Source organism: Pecten maximus, chromosome 2 (genome assembly GCF_902652985.1).
Source record: "Pecten maximus chromosome 2, xPecMax1.1, whole genome shotgun sequence".
Taxonomy (NCBI): Eukaryota; Metazoa; Mollusca; class Bivalvia; order Pectinida; family Pectinidae; genus Pecten; species Pecten maximus.
The window spans coordinates 13,944,557-13,963,322 of record NC_047016.1 but is presented as its reverse complement, the minus strand read 5'-3'; the positions used below and the strand labels follow the sequence as shown (position 1 = coordinate 13,963,322).

At 35.4% G+C, this 18,766-nt stretch overlaps 2 protein-coding genes across 3 annotated transcripts in view; one reads left to right on the top strand and one right to left on the bottom strand.

The window, feature by feature from the left end:
* Nucleotides 1-840: 840 nt before the first annotated feature.
* Nucleotides 841-16,835, bottom strand: LOC117318294 (methionine synthase reductase-like). Its single transcript, XM_033873294.1, has 14 exons — nucleotides 16,747-16,835; nucleotides 14,638-14,819; nucleotides 13,993-14,143; nucleotides 13,361-13,478; nucleotides 12,387-12,813; nucleotides 11,982-12,131; nucleotides 11,407-11,492; nucleotides 10,534-10,690; nucleotides 7,723-7,903; nucleotides 7,019-7,061; nucleotides 6,336-6,552; nucleotides 3,912-4,126; nucleotides 2,684-2,919; nucleotides 841-1,937 (listed from the first exon to the last, which is right to left on the bottom strand). Exons 2-14 carry the CDS (start codon nucleotides 14,785-14,787, stop codon nucleotides 1,858-1,860), a joined length of 2,211 nt encoding a protein of 736 aa, XP_033729185.1. The 5' UTR covers nucleotides 14,788-14,819; nucleotides 16,747-16,835; the 3' UTR covers nucleotides 841-1,857.
* A 263-nt stretch (nucleotides 16,836-17,098) lies between these two features.
* LOC117318313 (limb region 1 protein homolog) overlaps nucleotides 17,099-18,766 on the top strand; it is a 36,455-nt gene continuing 34,787 nt past the window's right edge. For both annotated transcript variants that reach the window (XM_033873321.1, XM_033873314.1), the window contains exon 1: nucleotides 17,099-17,281. In XM_033873321.1, the coding sequence (XP_033729212.1) occupies nucleotides 17,216-17,281 (66 nt within the window). In that variant the 5' untranslated portion in view covers nucleotides 17,099-17,215. The remainder of the gene's footprint in view (nucleotides 17,282-18,766) is intronic.

Below are 18,766 nucleotides of genomic sequence, written 5' to 3'. Positions count from 1 at the left end.
ATTTGGGTCTTGAGAAGATTTTTGAAATTTCAGTAAATTGACCCTTTTTGGCCCAACCCATCACCCCAGGGGGTCAGTCAGGGCAAACGTGTATACCATCCAGCTGTCATCCCATGCTGATAATGTTAATCTAGTTAGAATGAATTTTAATAGAAATCAAACAAGTGATAGCCAAAAATGTGATCCCTACATAAACTATAGTAAAGTTTACTCCCTCCCTAAGGGGCAAACATGAGACCCCAGGGTCATGAGATTTTGGTAAAGCACCTGAAGACCCTTTCATCTACTGTACGAAGAGTATTGGATTCTATCATATTAAGGTCTTGAGAAGATTATTGAAATTTAAGTCAATCTGACTCTTTTTAGCCAGCCCCTCGATTCCCTGAGGGTTGGGGACCATATAATTAACAATTTTGGTTGACCTTTGCCCATGGAAAGTTTCTGCAAAATTTCATTCAAATTGGTTCAGGGGTGTCCCGAGAAGAATTCCAAAAGGTAAATTGTTTACAGATGCAAAATGAAGACAAAAGGTGATTGTCTCATTTATTCAATTAACATCGACCCTTTAAAACTATACATACCTGCACTTTTCCATTACTATTCTACAAATTGTTCTCTTCTTTTCCATCCTTCATATACAACTACATTTATTTTAGAAAGTCGCAATTAAATCCATCATATGGTGAATGGTCAAGGAGTTTGGCTTTAAGGGTTCTAGATAAGAAGATCTGAGTGTCAGTGGTTAAAAATCATATCCCTTAGACTTAGAATTAAATAATCTGGTTTAACACAATAACACCTCAAATATGTCAAAGGACATAAAAAAGACAAGATACAAAATAAGGTCACACGAAACTTTTAATATATGTTATTTTTATTTTTTATGTGTCGTAGTATTTCGTGTACATATATTTACAAAAATAGGACTAGATTGAAAAATACTTTACAGAAAAAAGAGATTTTAATATCAGCATTGATGAAAATAACAAGAGTACCAATAAACAAAACTGTATATGTATATATTAAAATATTTCTAGTTAAAAAACAGTAAAAAGTTAGTTTTGTATTCAGTATGATTAATTTTTTTTATGATTGATATGTACCAGCAATATTTTTAAAAGATCAGATTTTCGGTATAAGGTTTTACCAATTATTACCATCAATTAAAAAATGATTTTCTCAAAATCATTCAAGCTTACAGAACTTTTTTTTTGCCATGATTTCAGTTGAATACCCTCCAACCAAAACATATACTACGTTTGGCTGATTTAAAAAAAATCTTTGAAAATGACCTTAACACCTAAGTCTCATTTAAATTCCAATAACACTGGGTGTGTTTTGCATGTTGATCAATAAATATATCAGCTCAAATAATTCCTATTTTTTGTTTGCAAAATAGTAATGTCAATGAAATTTGATTTGAAGAAGGAAGTTCCACTGACAGAATATAGCCACAGTTTATCTCTTCATTGTTCAGTTTATCTTCTTAATGAAATTTGAAAATTTACAAATTAAAGGTGTGATATTTCAGTAAAACATCTATCCCCTATGTTATCTTAATAAATGAAGAGAATCTATGTAAGTTGTCTGCTAGAGAAATGCTGCTATGATATTGGTTAATATCACTTTTCTTGGTGGCCCCTGTTTGACAAATCTATAGTCCCTATATGGTGTGAATAATTATTAACTGTTAAAGCCCTAAGAAAACGTAATTACTATTACAGACCAGGAAAACTAGGCTGATATCAGGACAATATGTTGTTTCAACATAGTAACAGTTCATATACTGTATAAATAGTTGATGAATTCAGGAGAAACCACACTATACAACTTATTCATCCACGTCCACAGTGCCTTTTAAGTCCACACATCCTCCAAGTAGAATTTGTATAGCCGTAATCTCATCACTTGTTTCTTTGCCTCCTCAGTATCAAGACCTGGAAAATTTATAATTGTTTTGGATGATTTGTTTGTTTGTTTGTTTATGTTTTACGGCCCATCGACAACTAGGGTCATTTAGGGCCAAACAATATACTATTAAACATGTTTTATTTTTAAAGTTAAAATCAGATAAAATTTGTCATTTTTAAAAGCATCCGTATTGTATATTTAGATCATTATGATAAAAAATTGGTTAAAAATGGTAAAATATATACATGTACGAATAGATTATGTGAAATAATATGTACGAATAGATTATGTGAACTTTGTTATAAATAGAACGTCAAAGACAGTAACGTAAAAGACATCAAAGTCTATAAAGTTTTGGATGATTCAAGTCGACATAACATAGTGTAATAGACTTAATATCGTAATTTTCTGAAATATATTCTGATATACATTGTATAATGCAAATAATTATCACATTTAAAATGATCTGATCTAACACAATTATCATAATCAGCTTTCAAAATGGCAATGAAGATTATATTTGCATTCATTTGAACACTAACAATGAAAAATTAATCATTGGAAAACCATCATCACTGGGATTTGATTGTTATTTGCAACATATAAAGGCAGATGTAACTAATTCTGAATATTATAATAAGTTATTTGATATCTGTTAAGTACCCATTGACAAGCACCAGCATTTAAACATAAGAAATGGTGTTCATATTCAAATTGAAGTTTTTATAAAGAAATGGCTTTAAATGTAGGACCCGGCATACATTTCACTTACCTTTAACTTCCTGTAACGATTTAATAACAGCCTCATTCACATCCTTTGCCATATTTTTAGCATCCCCACACACAAATATTTTGGCGCCTTTGTCAATCAGGGGAACTAACTCTACAGCATGTCTACAAATGTTGTCCTGCACATAACGTGGCGTATCAGAGTCTAGTTCATCACGTGAGAAGCACACACACAACCTTGTTAAGATTCCAGTTTCTTCAAATCTTGCTAACTCTTTTCTACAAAATAATTAAACAAATTCAATGCAAAATAGTTTTAATACAATTCTTAGTCATTTCTTACCTAATATAATCTATTTATTTAGTGGAATCAAATTACATCTTAAACATGACCATGTCTTTTGTGAATAGAGGAGAAATAGTATGTGACACAAAGGCTAATGATGATTTATGTATTGAGGAGGTCACATCACATGGCCCTGATCAATACAAGCTGGACAAGCACAGAATGTATAACATCACACACCTGATTTATATAGTGAAAATAATCACAACATGCATGTTTAAGAATATCAGGTATATTATCAACAGTTTAAGATTTAAGGGAAGTAACCCCTTTTTCAACTAGCTTGCCTTAGTTTTTGGCCCCAACATAAAGCATTGTATGAATAAAACCTAAGGTGAAGACTCCATTACTACTACTGCCAGTGTGTGGAATTCAAACTCTAAAGGAATTCATGATAATGGACTGTCATGATTGTGTCCTTTGCAAAGACACTGTACCTCTATTGTTTTGAATAGCATATGATGAATCTTCTATATTTAGTTCAGTAAATAAGGTAGTGCTCTGAATATCATATGATGGATCTTCTATATTTAGTTCAGTAAATAAGGTAGTGCTCTGAATAGCATATGATGAATCTTCTATATTTAGTTCAGTAAGGTAGTGCTCTGAATATCATATGAAGGATCTTCTATATTTAGTTCAGTAAGGTAGTGCTCTGAATAGCATATGATGAATCCTCTATATTTAGTTCAGTAAGGGAGTGCTCGGAGTATCATGATGGATCTTCTATATGTTAATCAGCAAAGTAGCAATAAGCTGCTACATGGAAACTCTTCCTAAATGACATAGGATGCTCAATGAGAGATAAATATAAGAAACAAATATAAATGATAGTACTTCAGGATATTTTCATTATACACACAAAGTAGCTGTAAAATTATGTAAAATTATTATTAAAAAGTATGTAAAATTCTCTGTAACCTACCTGTACAAGTAATCTTTGTCTCTATGACGACAGCCAAAGAAGAGCCAGGTATCTCCATACATAGTAGGGTCAGCCATCTTGGCATGGAGAGCTTCTCTATGACGCAAGAAGCCAATGAATGGAGCTACCCCTGTCCCTGGTCCCACCATGATCAGTGGTACCGTTAGGTCATCGGACATATGGAAGTGTTGGTTGGTCCGTGCAAATATAGGAAGCTGTCATGGTACATAAATCAAGGATTAAAGACTTGTTGCTCTTACTATTGTATTTGTTTAAGACATGACTCCCAAGAAAACCATTTAAATGGAAATGAGAGGCCTAATGGGCCTGCATCACTTACCTAGAATTCACTTGTTTGATGATTCCACTTCTTTAGTTTATTCAAAAGAACTTTATTCTAGGCTTTTAAGGTAATCAGAAGTCCTTTATATCTAATAATAGTTCAAGGTTATTTATTTGAAAAAAAATTGTGGGGCTTCATGATAGGAACCTACCAGCCAAATGATTCTTAGCCTGTTGGTTAACCAGAAGATGTTTTAAGGTATTTGATCCTGGTGACCTCAAATATAGGTTAAGGTAATTTCTTTTTCAAAACTTTGTTGGGCCTCATTCAATGAACCTATCACCAAATACCAAAACTCTGACAGTCTTGGTTAGTGAGAAGAAGTTGTTAAAGGTTTTAAGATATTTAATCACTGTGACCTTGAATATTTGTCAAGGTCATTTTTTTTGCAAACTTTATTAGGGCTCATCCAAGGAACCTATCACCCAATTATCATGACTCTGGGATTCTTGGTTAGTGAGAAGAAATTGTATAAATGTTTTAAAGATTTTGACCCCGTGACCTTGAATATGGGTAAAAGTGATTTCTTTTTACAAACTTTGTTGGGCCTCATTGAGAGGACCTATTAGCCATATATCATGACTATTGGGTTGTTAGGTTAGTGGGAAGATGTTCTTTAAATGGGAAAATTGATGCTGAACAGACGACAGACACTGCACCATGGCATATGAGCTAGAAACTATCTTCTCAAATTATGTTGGTATTCAATTGGACCCAAATGTAACCGAGGAGGAAAAAATGGAACAACTAGACAGGGACTTGATCCATGACCTTCAGACTTATGATAAGTTCTGTATGATTCTTTCTTCCCGTTTCAGCCTAATCTTATTTTCTTCTTAATTTGGTCTTACACAGACATGTCTGTAAATTACATTTCAAATATAACTATGCTAAAGTAAATTATTTCAAATTGGTAATACTGTACTGTTATTTTAGATTGATTAGAACAATGTCTCCCATGTAATTATCTATTTGTATTTTAAGTCTTGGTTTAAGTATATCATAACTAATACATGTATTTAAGCAATGTGTAGCCTACCTATGATAAGCTACATGATATATTCACTTTTTATTTCGTATCTGTGCTATAATACATGTAGTTTAATTTGTATGTATTGCCCATAACGTCACTTTGTGTTTTGTAAGTGTGTATTTGATTTTAGGGTGTACAATAGTGAGTTTTATGTACAATGTAATGACTGTATATACACTTGTATAACAAAGTAATAAGTATATTTTAGGCACAACACCTCTGAGAGCTACATGCTAATAACTTAATGGAAACAAAAAAATTGCGTGTGTGGTGTGCATAATGCTCAATATTCTACGTGCAAAAATTAAAAAGTACAAATGTATTACATGTACTTCAGACAAACTTTCATCTGTATACAGATGAACATTCTGATGTTCAATTTATCATTCTCACTCGTCCATCTTCATTGCCATGCATTATCATGCTTATACAGAATATAGAAATTTATTTTATGATCCAGAAAGTCTTTATCATAAAAAAAATTACATATAAGATACAGATACCTTGATTTTTTTTTAAAAGTACACAAAATGAATTACCGTATTTGACCTAATAAGAGCACAGGGCGCTGGTAATTGACAGTGGGGACGCCCTTATTAAGATAAGTTATTCTGAAGTTTTATGAAGCAGACTATACCTTATAGCAGAATACCCAAGGCTGTTGAACGGTAATATACCCAGTCATAAAAATATTCCAGATGAAGATATCTACATGTATTCATTATCATATTTGTGTGTTTAGTTTTGGGTGCTCTTTACACTGACATGTCATCTGTAGGAATAGACAAAATGTGGCGAAAACTTGTGTTCTAGTTACTTAATTTGCTGAAGGAAATTGAACACATAAAGTAGCAAAAAATTTCATATGAATTATTACTTTTGAACACCATTTTGACACTCAGTCAAAGATTTATTTCCATGAAAAAAGGTAGGGGTGCCCTTATTAGGGCAGACACCATTATTAGATCAAATACGGTAATCTGCATTAAATGGGCCTATTGTCATGAATTTATTTTCCTTTGTTTTGCTTTGTTTACAAATTGCTTACCTTCAAAGGTGACAATTGCAAGTTTGCAACTTGATCACTAATGTCACCGTCCTCTGATGACGGACAATGGTCTGTATAGGGCCTCTGTATAGAACTTGTTAATCTATCAAGCATTCCTGTACACACTCCAGTTCTGTCAAACGTGCGACCATCACCACTAGGGATGTCCACAACATTAAAGGCCACCTCCAATACACCAGGTTCAGCTACAGGAGAACTGTTTAATTCAAACAATAGTAAACAGTGAAACTTTATCAAAAAAATATATTAGAATTTTTATGCTAATACGTAATTGTACGATCTGAAATGGTAGGCATTGAAAGCAAAATAAGAATAAAGGGGAATTACCAGAGCAAATGAGCACACCCAAACAAGTTCATGAACAAGAAAGTACATCACTCGTCCTGCTGTGGTTTGTGATGTCACATGATATCTAAATGAAGCACAGGAGGCATGACCGAATATTCCAGTGTGGATGCAGAATTTCACAGATTTTCTGTATATCTTTGATATGTAATCCATCACAGTTAGTCACAAATATGAGTGTAAGCTGCTTTCATTTATTTTCATAAACTACTGTGCAACTCATATCTGCTGTTCCAATGAAGGCCTGCCCCTTTAAGCTGTGAAACCGAGCTTGGTAATGATGCAAACATTTTTGCATTATTTATTAATTTCCATACCTGCACACGGAATAGGGCCTGGGCTGCAATCTGGGTAACTGTTCTGTAATCAAAATTATTATTCTAAATTATCTGGAGCATAATCTATTGTTCTAAAGCATCTGGAACATAATCTATTGTATTATGAAAGAAGCGTGTCCTGAATTTTTGTTTGTTTAGTTATCTTTTTATTTAAACTGTCAGATTAATTAATTCACTGATATTTAGTTCTCATTTCTTTAAAAACCTGAACAAAAAGAGATAAAAAGTGAAGATAAGTATTCTGCTAAGTTAAATAAACAGAAACTAGAGAATGTTTTTTTGAGGCATGTGTTTTCTTTACAGAAACTAGAGAATGTTTGTGAGACATGTTTCTCTTAACAGAAACGTAACTACCCAAAAAATGAAAGTTATGATCCTGTCAAAAGTTGAAAAAAATCTAATTTATTTTCCAATATGAAGGTATACAAAAGTACTTTAATGCAAAAATGTCTGCATTCTTTCACTATCTATGAATGAAAGGCACACTCTAGATCTGTACAACTTCTTACAGAGACAAATTGTCTGGACAATAAAGTGAAACACTACATAGGCTTCCGACACCTTGTGGCGCAGTCATTGAAGTCTGTTTCTTTTCTCAAAACAGTGTAAACAAGATAATTCCTTAAATTAATTTTTTTCTCTTAGAAAACATTTGAAATAAGAGGTAGGCATCCTATACTTACCCAGAAGTCTTTCTACAGGTGGATTACACGAGGTGAAAGTCATGAGGAGATCGAGTAGACCAACACCAGCCTCACGTATAAAGTGTGAGTAGTCTGAACTGCCTTGTTTACTACATAGCTCCTGTAGTCGTCTTCGCTCTTGTTCTTCTGATGTGTATTCTGCCAGTGTACGGATAAAGGCCTGCAGAAGTTGGATACATTGGTAGAGAAAATTTTTGATTTAAATTAATTTTAAATCACCACTTACTATATCATACTTAATTTTTAAAGTGTATAGTAGTGTTGAACCACAAGTGAGTATATAGATTCTTCTGTGCAAAAAGGAGGGATTCCGGGATTCCCATGATGTATTGAACACACCAGCACAATCATGCAGCTTACCCGGGAAGCAAAGATTAATAACGGAGACTTAGCAGTTGTTTGGTTGGACCTCGCCAATGCATGCGGTTCTGTCCCTCACCAACTGATCTTCAAGGCCCTGGAACATTATCACATCCCGGAACATATCCAAAGAATTGTGAAGAGCTATTTTAGTAACATCAGGCTCCAGTTTACAGTTGGAGAGATAACAACATCATGGCAAGCACTTGAGAAGGGCATCGTGACTGGATGCACGATATCTGTCATACTCTTTGTGATGGAGATGAACTTGATCATCAAGGCTGCAGACAGGGAAACTAGAGGACCTAAAACTTCATCAGGAGTGCGATTACCACCAAACAGAGGATTCATGGACGATCTGACGATAACAACTACTACACATGTTCAGGCACGATGGATCATATCCGCTCTAGAGGCAACAGTTGGATGGGCAAGGATGAAGTTCAAACCGGGGAAATCTAGATGTCTCATCTTGAAAAGAGGGAAGCTAAGGTGAACATAAATTTCAAGCTCTCAACACAGCAGGAGGAGATACCAACGATTGTTGACAATCCAATCAAGTGTTTGGGGAAGGGGTTTGATGCCAGCCTGAATGACAGCAGGAACATCAAACGGCTACAACCCAGGTAGAGGAAGATCGACAAAACAGGTCTGCCTGGGAAATTAAAATCCTGGATTTACCAGCATGGACTTCTTCCTTGCCTGACTTGGACTCTTACACTGTACGTAGTTACCACTACTACAGTTGAAGCTCTTGAGAGGAAGATCATCAAGTGTCTAGGACATTGGCTTGGAGTCCCTCCAAGTTTCACCAATGTGCGCCTGTACAGCACAACAGCCAAACCACAACAACCCATATCATCATTGGTGGAAGAGTTTCAGGTGGCAAAGGCTAGGCTGGTGATGACTGTCAGGGACTCCAAAGATGGGAACATCAGGAATGCTGAGATTGAGACTCGGACAGGACAAAAGTGGTCAGCAAGCAGCGCAGTTCAGGAACAGAAAGTAGATTTAGGCACGGCGACATTGTTGGGACTACAAGCATTGGCAGACAGGGACTTTAGACAACACAAGTGCAAAGGTGGGGAACAGCGGACATGGTTGGTAGGAGGAAGATGGTCCAAGACAACATCAGGAAGATGGAAGAAGAGATCCGAAAGACAAAGATGGTGGAAATGGGAGCACAGGGTGCATGGACCAGATGGGAGACAACTGAAAGGTGTCTTACATGGTCAGACATCTGGAAGTTGGAACCATGTAGAATCCAGTTCCTCCTGCGTTCAGTGTACGATGTTCTACCAACACCTACCAACTTGCATCGATGGGGAATGTGATCGCCCTGGTAACCTGGCCCATGTACTGTAATCGTGCAACACTGCTTTGACCCTGGGGAGATATACATGGAGGCACAACAAGGTTCTGTGGGAGCTAGCAGACACGTTGGAGAAAGAAAGGCAGAAAAAGAGGAGTATGAAACAACAACCCTACATCAACATTGTAAGATCTGGAGAGACAGGCAGCAAAACAACAGCACACCAGAGAGGAATACTGGACGGAGCTCAGAACTGGGAGATTCGGGTTGACTTGGGACAAAGACTGGTGTCCAGATATTCTACTCTGGTCACATCAAGGGAAGAGAATGATAATTATTGAACTGACTGTCCCTTGGGAGGAGCGTTGCCAAGAGGCATACGAGCAAGAGAGAAGTACGCCAACCTTGCTGATGAAGTGAGAGCAAAAGGATGGTGTGTTAGGGTCATGGCAGTAGCAATGGGGTGCAGAGGATTCCCTGCACAGTCCATGTGGAGGATGTTTGCTGCTGTAGGCATCCGGGGAAAAGACTGAAGGGCAGCTGTACAACGACTGGCAACAACAGCAGAGAAGTCGTCCAGCTGCATTTGGTGGAGAAGGGAGGACAAGAGCTGGAAGCCATCCATCGACGGGCAGTGATTTGGCAAATCACTGTCGACTCGCCACCTTTAGGGCTTTCCAAGATAGGAGTCAGTGAGAGGTGGTCCTGGCTGACTACATCAATGGATTTTGCAGTCAGATGACTGTATGAAGGTACAACAGTCATGCATAATAATACAATATCTATTATCTTTGAGATATTCATTGTTTTCAAAATTCTAAAACATATTTTTCTCAAATTGGACAATAACTAGCTATGTCATTATACAGAAAAATCCTAATACAGTTCAACTATATTAATGAATAACAAAATTCCTTTGTTTTTCACATCATAGAACTCAGCTCTTAAAAAAACAAAGGATTTACCTGTATCTTTAGTATTTACCTGACCACTGGCAAAGCTAAATCTTTGTATTTACACCTAGTGCACATAATGATACAAAAACTGACATTAAAATGATGAATATTGGTATTGAACCTTAATGTTTATATACTAGTGTTATTATCTATCTTTCTCACCTTCTTTGGGGGTTCTCGGAGGTCAACACACGTGGTCAGTATGTAACGAAGTGAGCTGACTGGAGGATAATATTGTGGTATTGTTGGGTTCTTTTTCTTGGTGTTTGGGATAATGGAAAACTGACACACTCTGTCTGCCTTATCCACCAAATCAAGTCTGCAACAAACAGCATTTACTATCCTTGATGTTTGACATTCTTTTATGCAAGATTATCTGCTTCTCTACATATGAGGATCACATACCTGAATAAAAGGATATCTGAAATAATAGAATAAATCTGAGGAACTGGGCACTTGGATTTACATGCTTGTGAAGATATTGCATGTCTATTGACTTTTCTAATCTTCTTTCACTATAGGGGCGGAAGGGCACACCTTCCCTCTAGATATGAATTGTTGAAATCCTGATGAACCTACCGTGCTGTAAAACATAAATGCCCTTGCTGCCACTTGACATCCCGAAATAGTTTGGTAAGGTTCGCATCAGCAGTTACTGATATAGCTAGTTACATTGCAACGGGACGGAACGGGATGTACATGGGTAACACTATCTGCCTCTATAACTAGATAAATTTTATATAGCATAGATACAGAATAAATCAATTTTAAAGACTAAATTCATATCAGCTCCTGGGCTCTTTTTTAATTTCAGTTTGATATTGGAGAGTTGGGCTAATATATAGGGTTATGGGAAAAGCACCCACTTTACCACATGATTGTTAACAGTTATCTATACAAAAGTATTAAAATACATTTCATACTATCTGGTACACAGAGCCTCAAATCATAGTTTTGTAATTAAGGATGCAACAGAGAAAAAATCTGCTTCATGAGTTCCAACCTGTATTGTCACCATTATAACATTCTTCTAACCTGTGCAGGATCCTTGTGACCTCCTCTTCACTGTTAGAACACACAACAGAGATACTGTCCCCCGGCTGGTAGTCAAATGGAGATTCCTGCCACCAAAACAATCAGTATCAAACAATATATCAGAAAAAAAGTTATTAAAGAGGATGACAAAGGGTTAAATTAATACAAGGAACAAATTAATTCTAGACATTTCATGTACAACTAATATCATAGTAATCACTTTGAAATCTCATTGAAGAGTAAACACTGGAGTGTTCAGAGAAAGCCCTTAAAGATATTTTGATGTTCAAACAAGAGCATAATATATTATAACCTCAATTTTCCAGGATGGTTTTATGTGTTAAGAATTATAATGCGGGAAAAAAATTCTGAAAATCTATCAATATACTCCCAAATATGAAATCCATTGGGAACACTGACAGCAGTTTGAAACTAGACAAGGTTTTTTTTCACAGATCTTATCATTTAGGAGATCTGACAAGAGTTAAATGAAATAAACGTTTAATAGGTTTAAAATTTTAACTAAGGTATATCATGCATTTGGAGAATTAATGAAATATGATGCAAATACAAACCTCAATGCCCAGACGTAGACTGATGGTCTTCTTTAAAGCCTCTGGATGTGTCATCACAGTGCTAGATAATACTGTTGCCATAGTTACAGATGAAGCAGCAGAAGGAAATGGGACTCCATTTTGGATTATTGTTTCACCAATATTGTTGTCCTACGAAATTAACCAACATTCGTTGTACATTGAATACATTTTTTAATCATCTATTTTTTATATTTGTATCTTAGGAATTCCAAACTATAAAAGATGCTTTTGAGCTGTTATGGATGACAAGTCAATCAAATTTTAAATCAATAAAAAAAATACATTTCTGTTTTTATGGAATATGCAAGACTGCATGATGCTGCATATCCAATCCTAATTGTTAAAAGGCACATTTCAACTTTAGTGAATTAAGTCAATACTTACTTCCATCTCTGTGTTGAGGTATTCCAGACTAAGATAGGCTTGAGACAGTGCTGGTATCGCAAGTGCTTCCCCACTCAATGGTAATACTGAAGTTTGTAGGGTGGCATATTCAACTTCGGATACACTGCTCTTCTTGATCTTATCATTTGATAGTCCACCAGATGCTCCCTCCTCTTTTCTTATATTGCTCATGTTTTTTTGAAATGTATCTCCATTTGCTTCTGTTTTATGTTCATCTTTCAAATATTCCGAATTTTCCATCTCCTTAGAAATGTCACTTTTTGATGAATTTTCAGTTTGGGACTTGTTATCACCTGAGGCCTTGACACTACAAAGACCTACCTCAATTTCTTTATAAGGGTGTCCAAGTAATTGACAGAGAGCTGGAATAAGCCCTTCCATCCATGGCTCTACAGCTACTTCAAGCCTGTGAAAAAAGAAATTACATTCTCTATAAGTTTTTGCAATGAAATACACTCATGAATGTCACACTACAGGTGAAGGCAACACTGAGTCACCCTGTGTACATTAAAACAACACTCAGTCACCCTGTGTAGGTAAAGACAACACTGAGTCACCCTGTGTAGATAAAGAGTAGGCATGTCAATCGAGACAAAACACTAAACAATGCACAGGGAAAAAGTTTAATAAAGAAATGCACATTTATATTTTTTGTATACTGAAGTTCCTCTTAAAAGAATACACAGAAAAGATAAATTCCACCAAAATAACAGATTATCTCCCTTACACTGTATAATTTCCAGTATTTAAATAAACATCAACTGTATTCATATGAGCAACGCGAAAAAGTTAACATTGTTAAAATTTACAATGCAGCGATTAAACCATTCCCATTATTTCAGATATTTTTTTTCAAACAGTTAATCTTTGTGTGGAAAAGTTCATCTTTATTTAGATCCTAGATAATGATGGACCGAAGGTCATACAGAAAAAAATATGTTGCTAAATCCTACCCTACTGCATCATCTCCCCAGCCTGAAGGGTAAAACCTCTTTGCTCCAAGCTCTTCAAGTCGGCTATCTAAAGTTTTACCAGCATTACAGAAGTTTGTATAATTGGAATCTCCAAGTCCTGAAAACAAAACAGTAAAAAAAATATATTTTTGAGATAATTTTCATCTGTCTTAATGGTAAAAATATGTTATACCAATATATATGACAAACAACTGAATCTCTCACCATATACAAATATATTTCTAAGGTAAAGATTTCAATCAATGAAATGTCCTAATTTTGAGATCAGTTATTAAAATAATATCTAATGGATATATACCAGTAACAATTTATCTAAATATATCAAGATTAATATCCCAATGTGTTGCTATGTAGTTTGCAATTTTGTATTGAGAAGCACTCAATAAAAGTGACAGAATTTCACAAGATATACAAAACCGTTTCTCAACAGAGCAAAAAATACTATCGCAAATATCCAATTGTATGGGTCTGCAATGCATCATCTTTAAGCATGATACACCACCACAAACTTCAAAACACAGTAGATTAACGCCTAAAGGCATGTCCATAAACCAAATGGTATAGAACATAAGAATATTGTTAACAATTTTGAAATCAAAATATTTTCTAACCTAACAATGCATATTTGAGGTTGACCAGGTAATCATCAGGCAATGTCTTTTTCTTCAGTCTTCGAAAAAACTTGAGGGCCATGTCTGGAGGGTCTCCATCGCCAGTTGTGGAGGTAACTATCACTGCACATGTCTCCCTCTCTATGTTAAACTGTAGAAATCAAAACAAGTTGTCATTTTTCTTTATTTTCAAGTGGTATCCAGTAATTTTAAATAGATACATAAGGTTCAATAAGACATAGATATATACACTAGCAATAATAAAGATATTACAATGTAGTATGTATTTCACAAACCTCTGTATTGAGCTTTTGTGGGTATACAGACTTAAGATTGCATCAAGCATCTGTAACAATAATTATTACCCTAATGCAGTGGTATTTTTTTTTACTTATAACCAAGCAAGTTTGTGACTGAATTACACAGAGATGACAACTATATACTGTTATATTGTATGTGATATAAGCAGGACAATGCCAAAACATTAAGAAGTTGTCAAATTATCATCTATCTTCTAATGAAAAGTAAGACATATGCATGTTGCAATATATTTCCAAAAAATATCTGTTGTTTGAAAACTCTATAAACATATATATAACTGCATAGCCTAATTTTGGAAACAATGTTGTATATCTATAAAGTTACCTTTTTCTCTGTTTTGCCAAGGTCATGAATATCAACCTTGAGGCCTTGTGCATCTGCCTTTTCTGCTATTTCCTTGGCAATGGCTTCAGCTTGACCAGTCTGTGTCCCATACAATAAAAGAAAGCGGTCAGGTTTCGACAGGCCTGGCATTCCGGTTACAAGTCATACCCAGTTATGATGAACTGAAGAAGAACCAGCAATATATCAGTGAAATTTAAGAGTGGCAGTTTTACTTACCTGGATTATACATGTATATCAATAAGTTGATATATCATATCTAAATTATTTTTATTGATAGACTATAGCTACTTAATCTGATGAACTTTGATACAAAGTTTATTTGTTTAGTTCAAAAAGCAACATATTATTAAGTAGTATTATCTCTTGTGTTTTGCACTTTTTGGGAGCTTTATATTCATGCTGATTATTTGCTTTTCTGTACTTGCTTTCACTATGTAGCTTTATAGTGTTTAATGTCCGTGATATTTGATTGAGCTTGCCTTTTATTCGTTATTTTGACATAATTTTAATTCTACTCTAGTTAAAATTAGTGTAACAGGAAAGAGAGTAGTGTGCCTCTCATTCTCCTATAGCGAACACTTGGAGTGGTCAACGGCACCAAATGTAACAGGAAAGAGAGTAGTGTGCCTCTCATTCTCCTATAGCGAACACTTGGAGTGGTCAACGCCACCAAATGTAACAGGAAAGAGAGTAGTGTGCCTCCACCGGGGATCAAACTAGCAACCCTAGGCTTACTGGTCCTCCTGTCTACCGACTGAGCTAGAGTGAAATTCCCCCTAGCGCGAAGCTAGAAGGCGACCATATCACTATGTACAATTAAAACCTGCCACATTATATATATATAGACCGCGGCCTTCACCTTTGATACAAAATCAGCACGCGTACGGTCGATCAATTTTCCCGGACTGTTTATTGTTTAATATTGTTAAATTGGAGAACAATATAAACGGATTTTAAGATGAATAATATGAGTACAATATATACATTTATATTCTTATAATGTATGTAACGTTTTCATAGAATATTATGCTGTCATTTACGACTCCCGTGTGTAAATCGTGTGTCTATGTCAAAGATGATTTGACGCACGAACTTTGTTTTTATCTGTAACTGTGCACAATATTGTTTATTAGATAAAGGAATAATTGTTACCATGTACAATTAATTAATTTCTATGTTATTATTTATTGCTTATTTTCGACTATGTTATCATGCAAGCACTTGTTCTGCATACAACCGATGATAGTCGGGTATTTTGTCTCCGTATACAAACACGGATAAGTCGAACCATCGGATAAGTCGAATATTTTGCTTGGTCCCGTCGACTTCGACTTATCCGAGTTTTACTGTAGCTAGTAACTTAATACCGGTAATTTCTGCATGTATTTTAGTTGTGTATATAAATAGATATACATTTTTTTCCTTATTTATGTTTGTCAAAATACAAGCTCTACATGTACACTTGTTAAACATACTCGACAGTAAATAAAGATTATTGTAGTATGTTGTTATTGTTTTGCACATGAATTGGGAACCGGAACCAAAACGTCACTGTCTGTCAAGCCAAGTGTTCTGTAGGGTTCTGACCTTTTTCCACAAGGCTGCGATTTTCGTGGAGATATATGGGGTGATGTAACGATTTATAAATATAGTTTAGACTACGGATTGTGAAAGATATATAAATAAATAGATTAGACAACAGGCTAAGCCTATACTGGTCCTTTCCAAAAAAAAATGTTGATATTTTTTAGTTGACTGTGTCAAAAGCGAACTTTTTCTGTTGTATAATTATTAAACAAATTATTTAAGCAAATTTATTAGTGAGGTATGAATACACATACAAATATTGTAATTATGTACTTTAATTGTATTTGCTTTTGACTTTGGTGTAGCTAGATCTAGATGGTCAAAAAAGAAATAAACCTATATTTTCACGTGTTGCTTTTGATTACGCAATCGTTTTGTCTTTAATAAATATCTTCTGGGTGATGCCTGTAGTAACGTCATCTCATTTTGCTGTAACACCAATGTGTATATCTGATATAAGTCTTAAGTCAAATGAAATTTCATCACGACACCAATACTAACCAGTGGAATAGACACACGTTGCTTTGTTTACGTATGTTTCGTCTGCACCCTTCGACGGAGGAAGTGAAAATGAAGCTTGTACCAGAGTCGGTGCTTGATGTTGGTCTATATTTAGGAATTAACATACGGAATTAAGAATCATTAATTAAATGAAAAATTACTTAATCTTAAACATTTTTCAATAATATCAATCAGTTTATTATATAATTATCCTAACTGCTTGTGCGATGTAGAAAAATATTGATATTTTGTATGTTTAACGTATATAAACTCATTTACATTCCATTTGTTTTTAGAAATGAGGTATCTAGTAACCTTAAACTTTAATAACAAATTGAATTGTGGGTAATTTATTCAAATGGCGGAATGATGACAATGCTGAGTATGTTTCCACTTCAGTGATCTGTAAAAAGACGGAATGACCGACTTTAGTGGCAGTACATGATATTGACATACACATAAAATCAAAATGGAAAACGACGTGGATGTAGACAAACGGGAGGAAGTATTCCACAACGCTGTCCGAGAATACATCGTAAGTTATTTTTATCTGTAGTGTCACACTAATGCAGTAGTGTCATTTTCATTTTGTTTCTTCTTAGTTCATTCCCTTTTCAACAGCTGCAGATTCATCGATTGATAAGTATATCTAAATACACTTTCCTATAGGTGTTTATCAATGTTTAATTTCATTGTTCATAAGCATGGTGCACGTGTTAACTTTGCTATCTATTTCATATACCGGGTATATGCATTCACTTAAATTTGTAAGTAATGCTAGCACAGATGAAGGTGTGTCATGATCAGTTGTTGTCCAAGTAAGAAGACAGAAGGATGCGTATACATAAACGTATGTGCATTGCACGTGTGGATCATGCGTATTTTGCATCCTCTGGTGCCTAGTGGGGATTCCGAATGACATACGCTCAATGGTAAATATTCTGAAGCTAGGGGGCTCAATATACCTGATCACAGCTTGATGCCTAGTATCTGCAACAGGACCTTATACCTCTTTAGAAAACGGCAACAGAGATGGCTGATGCATTTGAAATGGGAGACGTACATGGCCATTAAGATTACTGGGAGGCGATCAGCCAATTCAATGCCATCATCTTACATCCTGCATGGACACTAGTTGGAGGCTAGGACTAAGGTATATATGTAATAGATAGCGGGAAGTAGTAGTACCTCTGGGGCATGAGTGCTTATCAAAAAGGACCTTAATTACATGGAACCAGCACATACATCAGATGGTTGGCAATTGCAAGGTATCCCGGACACCCAGCTTCCTCAGGAGGAACATCCAATAATGTACACCAAACTGAAAGTCAGATCTGTCTATACCTTTCCCTTGTCTGACCAACTCAGGAGTATACATATATGCTGTGCACCTGTTCAGTGCATATACCAAGAGTTGCTTTTTACGGAAATTGAGTGGAAACAGGACAATGCAGACTACTTTGTCTACAACAACTACTACACCAGAACAAATGGGTGTGTAACAACCATGTAAGATCAGCTAGAGCGGGAGTCTCTTGAACACCATAGACAAAAACGATTCGCCTATATATATGCTATAAGAAATTATACCAACTAGTCACAGTTGACCATGTCCAATGCTATCAGAGGGAAGCAGAGGCTTTGATATGGGAAGAGCCAACAAGGGGTCTAACAGAACTACTCTTCCCCATATCTAGATCCACCATATGGAATGGAGCAATTAATATATAGAAGGCAAACATCAGCCACACTGTGTTTTTAACTTGTCTTATATGCCACCATATTGCTGGATAGAGGTACCAGAACACACACAACCGAGAGTAAAGCTGCATTGATTATATATAATTACCGCACTAGACATTACTTATATATATGTAAATAAGGGTGTTTGATAGCATCTGAATCATTGACTTTATTGCTTGGAAGGAACAGAACTGTATAATGTAGTCCCAATATAATGCAAATCATCGTAAGTTAGAAAAGTTCCATTTATATTAAAATGAGCAATACTTGAGCTCGC